This window comes from Palaemon carinicauda, chromosome 5 (assembly GCF_036898095.1).
Source record: "Palaemon carinicauda isolate YSFRI2023 chromosome 5, ASM3689809v2, whole genome shotgun sequence".
NCBI lineage: Eukaryota > Metazoa > Arthropoda > Malacostraca > Decapoda > Palaemonidae > Palaemon > Palaemon carinicauda.
Genome location: NC_090729.1, coordinates 182448568 through 182458499, shown reverse-complemented (window position 1 = coordinate 182458499; position 9932 = coordinate 182448568). Strand labels below are relative to the sequence as shown.

Here is a 9932-nt window from a genome sequence, read left to right as displayed (position 1 = left end):
TAACAGTCCATAGTCACCTAAAAATTCAGAAGGTAAAGGAAGCTTGTTTTGTGTGTGTGTGTGTGTGAGCTGAATGAGAATTCGAAATTCCAAATATCCCTTAGTTTTCCAGCGACGCTCTGAAAGAGTGTTGGCTACCTTTTCTTAATGGATGGCAGCACCCACGCCATATAATCACTTGCGCAAGATCAGATCAACTTGAGATACCAAAGACACAGCGGAGTACAATACGAGTTCTCAGTTCAGTGAGGTCTGTTCAACTCCCGCTGCTAGTTGGTTGACCGCTATAGCTTCGTTTGCCTTCCATCTGCTGGACTTACATCTACGACACCTTCTTATTCGTTTCCCTAGCTGACGGTGAGGCATTGGTTGAATTTCTACAGTTTACGATGCACTTATTAGTTCTTAGGTCGTGGTAATTATTAAGTGTCTTAGTTTTGATGTTAGCTAAATAGTCTGCTGTGCGTATCACAGTGGTCGTGACGTGAATTGCTTTTAAATTAGTGTTAGTTTAGACGAATTGATATCAGCTTTAATCAGTTTTTTCATTTGGCTAATATTTACATATTCACTCTTGGAATATGAAGAACGGTTTATATTTACTGTATACATTACTTCACAAGGAAACAATTATTACTTTCGCTTATTCCTGTTTTTAAAGTTTCACTACATTTGACTTAACTTGCTCGCCCTCATCAGCTAAATAGTTATGGTGTCACTCATAACTCTATCATTTAGCTCCTTTCCATTCTTCAACCCTTAAACTACCTAACTCTATCATTGAGATACTACCGCTAGAGAGTTATGGGGTCCTTTGACTGGCCAGGCAGTACTACATTGGATCCTTCTCTCTGGTTACGATTCATTTTCCGTTTGCCTACACATACACCGAATAGTCTGGCCTATTCTTTACAGATTCCTCTCTGTCCTCATACACCTGACAACACTGAGATTACCAAACAATTCTTCTTCATCATAGGGATACACTACTGCACTGTAATTGTTCAGTGGCCACTTTCCTATTGGTAAGGGTAGAAGAGACTCTTTAGCTATGGTCAGCAGCTCTTCTAGAAGGACACTCCAAAATCAAAACACTGTTCTCTAGTCTGGGGTAGTGCCATAGCCTCTGTACCATGGTCTTCCACACTCTTGGGGTAGAATTCTTTTGCTTGAGAGTACACCCGGGAACATTATTGTATCTTATTTCTCTTCCGCTTGTTTTGTTAATGATTTTATAGTTTATATAGAAAATATCTATTTCAATGTTACTGTTCTTAAAATATTTTATTTTTCCTAGTTTTCTTTTCTCATTGGGCTATTTTCCCTGTTGGGGCTCCTGGGCTTACAGCATCCTGCTTTTCCAACTAGGGTTGTAGTTTAGCAAGTAATAATAATAATAATAATAATAATAATAATAATAATAATAATAATAATAATAATAATAATGTAGCTCCTTTCCATTCTTCAACCCTTAAATTACTAAGTAAAGTTCTGACATTGCTTCACTTTCATCCTCTTCTTTTTTCGACCTTATTAGTCCCACTGTATAGCAGGGTTGGTCGCTTGAGTCAACTTACAGAAACGCCTTCCACTCTTGCATCATTTACTTATGCCGCGTTAATTCATCGTCTTCTCTTCCTTCCCCTGCTTCTTTTGGCACCCATGTCCATTTCTTTTTCTTTAATGTTAGAATATCCTCTACTTTAGTTTGCTCTCATATCCATGTTGCCCTTTTTCTTTCTCTTAGTGCTATTCCCATCACTAATCTTTCCATAGCTATTGAATTGTAACTAGCTTAGGATCAAAATCTTTAATGGGCTCCAAATTTCTGGTGCATAATGCTAGTAGGACCATCTCATTGGATTATTTTCTTTTTGGAGAACGTGGCATTTTAGTTTTCATAATCTCATTTTGTTTACCAAAAGCTCTCTATCCCATGCTTATCCTTCTTTTAATTACAATCTTATGTCATGGGGAAACGCTTAACTGTCTACCCTAAGGATGTACGCTCATTAACAATCTCTAGAGGTTTGTCCATAACCATTATTTGTCGTCTCTGCATTTTAATTGGACATTATCTTAGTTGTACTCATTCGTTGTCATTCCTCCATTTCTGCTTTCTCCATTCAATTCTATCATCTTTTGTAAGTCCTCCCATGATTCACTAAGTAGAACTATGTCATCTACAAATCAGAAGTTGTTAAGGCATTCCCCATTAATGTTAATTCCTACATTATACCAATCCAAATTATTAAAAACTTCTAGGCATACTGTGAATACTTTGAGATGGGTTCTCCCTGTCCAACTCCGTTTTCAATCGGAATTTTCTTACTATATGTAGTTTTGGATTGCTGTAATTCCCGTATAGATATATTAAAGTGTTTTAACATAAGATTCATCTATTCCTTGTCTTTGAAGGGCTTTCATTACAGCTGAGGTTTTGACAGAATCTAAAGCTTTCTCATAGGCTATAAATGCCATATCTAGTGGTTTGTCATATATTGATTTTTCCATTAGCTGGTTAATCACATGGATATGGTCAGTTATTCGAATGCCCACTTCTAAAGCCAGCCTGCTCTCTTAGTTAATTAAAGTTTAGCTGTCTTTCTATTCGGCTTAATATGATCTTTGTAAATATTCTAAATATTACTCAGAGTAAACCTATTGGGCGGTAATGTTTCAGGTCTTTTGTGTCTCCCTTTTAGTGAATTAGTATAATGATAAAGTTTGTCCACGCTATAGGTATAGAGCATTCTTGCAAACATTTAGTGTAGAGTTCAGCCAGTTATGCTATTATGAAATCTCCTCGTTCTATTATCAAATCATTTGTTAATCCATTTTCCCCTGTTGCGTTGCCTGTTTTCACACATTTTAATCCTTTCTTTACTTCCCTTACTGTTGCTTTTCTTATATCACTCTTGTATAGCCTTGGATAGAAATCGTCTGCAATTTTTATCACTATCTCTTTAGTTGACATCTGTTGGTGTCCTGTTTCAAGTCTTATTTTCATTCATTTGATGCTACTTCCCTTGTTTAGTGTCTCCTCAATTTTGGTCTGATTGTGTTTACGAATGTTTTGGGTTTTTAGTTTGTTTATTGTTCTGGATAGTTCTGCTAATTCTATTTCGTTTCTCTTCGATTTTACCCTCAGTTTCAATCTTTTCTTTATTAGGTTTTTGGTTTCTTGATCTTGTTAATAGGAATTTTCCACATATTTTCTGAGCTGATTCCAATACAAATTTGGTTAAATTACTATTAATAATTCTTTACTTGCTTCGATTGCCTTATGTAGCTTGGAGTACCTATTTTGTATTGCTAAAATAAACTCGTCAAATTTTCTCTTATTACTGGAGTGTTTATTATTATTATTATTATTATTATTATTATTATTATTATTATTATTATTATTATTATTATTATTCTTATTATTATATACATACTTTATATATATATATATATATATATATATATATATATATATATATATATATATATATATATATATATATATATATATATGTGTGTGTGTGTGTGTGTCTGTGTGTGTGTTTACTTGCCTTACCTCTATGTACCTTTGTATGTACATATAAATATACATATAATCTCAATAGCCACAATGGCATCAAATATTTTATCAAATCCATTTTCCCAATGAGCTTCGCATTACTGAGCCTTATCTAAGTTGTGCATAAAAGAAAAGAGACTATCCACCCCCCTCTGACTGAATTCGATCGAAGCACATGATAATCCTATGGAAATCCTTATCCTTAGTAATTCAATATTACTAAATGTACTTGCATCCAATAAGAGATCGTGCTTGAAAATTATATACATTAGGTTACAGATTCGCCTTCCACGAGACATTCAAAAGTACACTTAAGAAATAATATATGGATACACACAAATACATATATACACACATGGTATCAGGACTATTAATCTCCAAAAACAATTAACCCCTACGATAATTACCTCCAAGGACAATTATCAATAAGGCCAATTATCCCCAAAGACAGTTATCCCCCAGGGACAATTAACCCCTAAGAAGATTACCCCAAGGAAAATTACCCCTAGGGTATCAATAAGGCCATTTATCCCCAAAGACAGTTATCCCCCAAGGACAATTAACTCCTAAGAACATTACCCCCTAGGACAATTACCTCCAATATAGTCAGGGCAGTAAGGTAACACTAATCAGAATAAAACTGGTTTCATTCCAGCTATAACTACTGTACAATTGATAATGAAAGAAGCTCCCAAGTCATGTTATTGAGTCTCTCTGGGAGATAAATCGAGAATAGCCTAATTCGTCTCCTCAAAGTGGTCTTCCATTGTCTTGGGTTAGAGTTCTCTTGCTTGAGGGTACACTCGGGCAAACTATTCTATTTTATTTCTCTTCTTCTTGATTTGTTAAAGCGTTTATAGTTTATATAGGATATATTTATTTCACTGTTGTTACTCTTAAGATATTTCATTGTTTCTTATTTCCTGTCCTCACTGGGCTTTTTACCCTGTTGGAGACCCTGGGCTTATAGTATTCTGCTTTTCCAACTAGGGTTGCATCTTAGCAAGTAATAATAATAATAATAATAATAATAATAATAATAATAATAATAATAATAATAATAATAAAGGATACGTTTCAGTGCGAAGTATTTTACATAGAGTTTCAAAGGTTCTTTTTCAATAGCACATCCAGAAGCAATAGCTAAAGCAGTTATCATTCTCACAGACATGGAAAAAGAAATCTTTATCCTTTGGCTATTGCTATGAGAATTCGTGAAATTTAATGCTCCTATAGAGTATAGATGCAAAAAAAAAAAAAAAAAAAAAAAAAAATTGCAGAGATGTCACATGTAAACTGCTACTACCAGAGTTTGAAAATCTACAGAGTTTAGGTGCTAAATCTTGTTCCAGTGGTTTTAGCTGCCATAGAAAACTTGTGTAAGTAGTTGGACTTTCATAGAGTAAAAGAGCATAAATCATTGGCACCGAACGTTCATTCAACATGCGTGAATGATGTATAATTGTGCAAATATTCAGTGAACTGTCTGAATATTCCATTTAGAGACCAGTGCTAATGTTTAAGAAATTATTTAATGCACTAAAAAGCAATCAAGACAGTAGCGATATCTAAGTAATAAATGAATCTTTATTATTCTTTTAATTGGCGATACAAGGCTTTGGCAAATGGGAAAACTGATGAAATATTAATCGATCAGCTGTTACATAAAGATGGTTATCAGAATACGGCATCAATTACGTAATGATAGAAAGGGTTTTGGCAGAGGAATGAGACAGAGGCAATTTCTTAATAGAAATGTTGTAGTTGATGGTGGGTGTTGATACATGCTCATTCGTGTACATGAACATACATAACCGCGAACGCATACATACACACACACACACCACACACACACATACATATATATATATATATATATATATATATATATATATATATATATATATATATATACACACACACACACACACATATATATATATATATATATATATATATATATATATATATATATATATATATACTGTATATATCGATATATATTGTAGTATATGCATCTACATACAGCATACATATCATTACACAAATAGTTTTTCCTTAACGTATCGTCCTATATGCATCATATTTAGATAGATAGATAGATAGATAGATAGACAATATTTTCAAGAAAAGGTACCTGATTGTATTCGTAAGTTTTGTATTTTGAATATGAAAATCCTTGAATTAAACCTGAATAGTTACACCTTGGAGGAACTGATCCCCTTACAACTAAATAAGGTTTTAAGATTAAACAAGAATTATGTGTATACTTTATAAACAATTACGATCTCAGCCTATGTGAACCTATCAATTTCTTATTGTTCTCTTTACAGACTTGGCCTCTTGACTTCGAAAAATGCTGCGAACAGTTTTCCTCTCTTGCGTTCTGGTGAGTACATCGCACGAGGTGGACTTTTACAGCAGTCTCCCCTCTTCTTCTTCTTCTTCTTCTTCTTCTTCTTCTTCTTCTTCTTCTTCTTTCCCAGAAGAACTGAGGGTGGCTCTATCAGACCCTTTTTTTTATTTATTCCCTTAAATTAAATGCATATTTGCGCTTCTTATTGCCAAGGAAATACAAAATTGCTTTCATTTTCAAGTGTTGGCGTAAAGGGATGGTCCCTTTCATATACGCACAGTTCTTTATATATATATATATATATATATATATATATATATATATATATATATATATATATATATATATATAAATTATGTATATATATATGTATATATATATAAATTATGTATATATATATATATATATATATGTATGTATATATATATATATATATATATATATATATATATATATATATATATATATATATACAGAACTTTATGTTTATGAAAGTGACTCTCTCTCTCTCTCTCTCTCTCTCTCTCTCTCTCTCTCTCTCTCTCTCTCTCTCTCTCTCTCTCTCTATATATATATATATATATATATATATAAATATATATATATATATATATATATATATATATATGTGTGTGTGTGTGTGTGTATGAGTGTCTGTGTTATATCATATTTGTATCTCAAGTACATATGCTTAATGATTCTCTCTACCAGACGCACACATCTGTTACTGGTAGCATGCGTGTGTAAACGAGATATCGTCTACCCAAATTAATTACTGTCACATATATCTGAGTACGTATATATATATTTGGTTTCTTCACTTGAATCTGTTTCCAGAAAATCTTTAGTTTTCTTTTATTTTCATGAAGGTTATTATCATCACAGGCATTATGATTATCATTATTTTTTATGTTGCTGTTGTAGTTTTATTGTTGTTGTTGCTCTTGTTTATTTCATTATAGTTGTTTTTTTGGGGGGTTGTTATAACCAATAGATGAGGAAAATTATAACAGACATCATCAGGTTTTAATTTGTTATGCAGATTTGCGTAGCACTCAACATTATAATTTACACCAATAACATTCACGAGAAGCATACATTGATAGACCTAAGGCCTGCGTAAATACACGTAGGAATCTTCACGATGAAGCCGCTCGACCTTTCTACGCATATCGACTATTTTCTTTTATTTTCATTTGAAAATTACCTCGTATCATTTTATCAATTCCTCTCATAATTCTTCGTTCTTAGATAAAGAAGGTCCTTCCCGTTTTATAAGAGCAAGCGCCAAGTTAATGACATCAGCAGCTAAATCCTTCTGTCTTTTCCTGCCCAACGACAATGTGGGCTTTTCCTTCAAGTTTGCTTGTTGTTACCTTTTACTTTTACTTTTACTTTGATGGCTGTTTTTCCGGTTCCATACAGCAGGAGAAACCCACTCTCTACAGGACCTCCGTTGTCGTTTTACCTTGTTCGTTCAGAGTATTTACCGTTTCATATCGCGTACTGTTCATTTACTGTTAAATCGTCACTGTTTAAATAAGAAAGTCTTCGGTTTCCTCTTGAAAGCCTTGATGTCTTCAATCATTCGAATGTTGCGTGGGAGCTTATCATCTCCGCCAACGAAGTATTTTTTCTCTTTCTTTCCTTAGAAATGATTGGTTTATGCAAACACATACATACCCACACACACCGGAACACATATAATGTATGTATGAATGGTCCACAAGGTGTCACTGGTAGCAATATTCGCCTACCAAGCGAGTTAATGACCAAGTTCAACTCCTAGATTAGGACGGCCGGTAGCAAAGGCTTTGCTAAAATAAAAATGGTCGACTTTCGAATGACTTACTTAACGTGTATGTGGAAGACAATAGTGTTTTAACGAGAGAGAGAGAGAGAGAGAGAGAGAGAGAGAGAGAGAGAGAGAGAGAGAGAGAGAGAGAGAGAGAGAGAGAGAGAGATGATATAGTAGCCATTTTATACATACAAAGTGAAGCAAAAACAGACATGAGTATGGAGAGCAAAAAACAGATAAAGAGAGAGAGAGAGAGAGAGAGAGAGCCATATATATATATATATATATATATATATATATATATATATATATATATATATATATATATATATATATATAAGTTCTTGTGGTCCACTAATGAGAAGCCCCGGGTTCGATCCTGAGCGAGCTGAAACGCTTTAGGCAAGTTCTGTAACTTCCAAGTGTTCTGCCGTCGAAATTAGAATTAGAATTATAATTCACAAGATTCACTTCACCTCTAATTTCGATGAGCATTGTTGTTGTGTCGCCAGTTTAACATACCGACAAATCAAGCAATCAAACTAAGACACAAGTTGACGCTGCCGAAGATGGTCTTATTCTTGTAATATTCAATCAGGTCTTGAGATCTTATTCTTGCAATATTCAATCGGGTCTTGAGGTCATATTCTTGTAATATTCAATCAGGACTTGAGGTCTTGTTCTTGTAATATTCAATCAGGTCTTGAGATCTTATTCTTGCAATATTCAATTGGGTCTTGAGGTCATATTCTTGTAATATTCAATCAGGACTTGAGGTCTTGTTCTTGTAATATTCAACCAGGTCTTGAGATCTTATTCTTGCAATATTCAATTGGGTCTTGAGGTCATATTCTTGTAATATTCAATCAGGTCTTGAGGTCTTGTTCTTGTAATATTCAACCAGGTCTTGAGATCTTATTCTTGCAATATTCAATCGGGTCTTGAGGTCATATTCTTGTAATATTCAATCAGGTCTTGAGGTCTTGTTCTTGTAATATTCAACCAGGTCTTGAGATCTTATTCTTGCAATATTCAATCGGGTCTTGAGGTCATATTCTTGTAATATTCAATCAGGTCTTGAGGTCTTGTTCTTGTAATATTCAACCAGGTCTTGAGATCTTATTCTTGCAATATTCAATCGGGTCTTGAGGTCATATTCTTGTAATATTCAATTAGATCTTGAGGTCTTGTTCTTATAACATTCAATCAGGTCTTGAGATCTTATTCTTGCAATATTCAAACAGGTCTTGAAGTCTTATTCTTGTAATATTCAAACGGGTCTTGAGTTATTATTCTTATAATATTCAATCAAGTCTTGAGGTCATATTCTTGTAATATTCAATCAGGTCTTGAGGTCTTATTCTTATAACATTCAATCAGGTCTTGAGGTCTTATTCTTGTAATATTCAATCAGTCTTGAGGTCTTATTCTTATAATATTCAATCAAGTCTTGAGGTCATATTCTTGTAATATTCAATCGGGTTTTGAGGTCATATTCTTGTAATATTCAATCAGGTCTTGAGGTCTTATTCTTATAACATTCAATCAGGTCTTGAGGTCATATTCTTGTAATATTCAATCAGGTCTTGAGGTCTTATTCTTGTAATATTCAATCAGTCTTGAGGTCTTATTCTTATAATATTCAATCAAGTCTTGAGGTCATATTCTTGTAATATTCAATCGGGTTTTGAGGTCATATTCTTGTAATATTCAATCAGGTCTTGAGGTCTTATTCTTATAACATTCAATCAGGTCTTGAGGTCATATTCTTGTAATATTCAATCAGGTCTTGAGGTCTTATTCTTGTAATATTCAATCAGGTCTTGAGTTATTATTCTTATAATATTCAATCAGGTCTTGAGGTCTTATGCTTATAATATTCAATCAGGTCTTAAAGTAACTCCTGTTTAATCTCTCCCAGGAGAGAAAGAAGAACCTCGAGAGACCTCTACGGTCGTGTTCTTTTCTTCTGTAGAAGTTTTAATTGATCCACTTCCTTTTATATTCTTTTTTCTTTTGTTCCAGCTCCTTTTGTCTCGTTCTCTTCCATAAAGGTTCAGTTACGGGTAAAACTTTTCCGTTAACTTTCTTTGAAGTTTCTCTACTTCGGCTGCCATCTGAAGAGTTTCTCTTTTTTTTCTCTGTTCTTAATCCAGATTTGATGAAGTAAATCTCCTAAACTTCTTTTAGTTCCTTCTGATTCTCAAAATTCG

The 9932-nt window shown here is 33.5% G+C and overlaps 1 protein-coding gene across 1 annotated transcript in view; it reads left to right on the top strand.

Moving 5' to 3' along the window:
• LOC137641280 (pneumococcal serine-rich repeat protein-like) overlaps positions 1-9932 on the top strand; it is an 80913-nt gene that overhangs the window by 45083 nt on the left and 25898 nt on the right. Inside the window, exon 20 of the mRNA XM_068373709.1 lies at positions 5899-5954. Within this exon, the coding sequence (XP_068229810.1) occupies positions 5899-5954 (56 nt within the window). The remainder of the gene's footprint in view (positions 1-5898; positions 5955-9932) is intronic.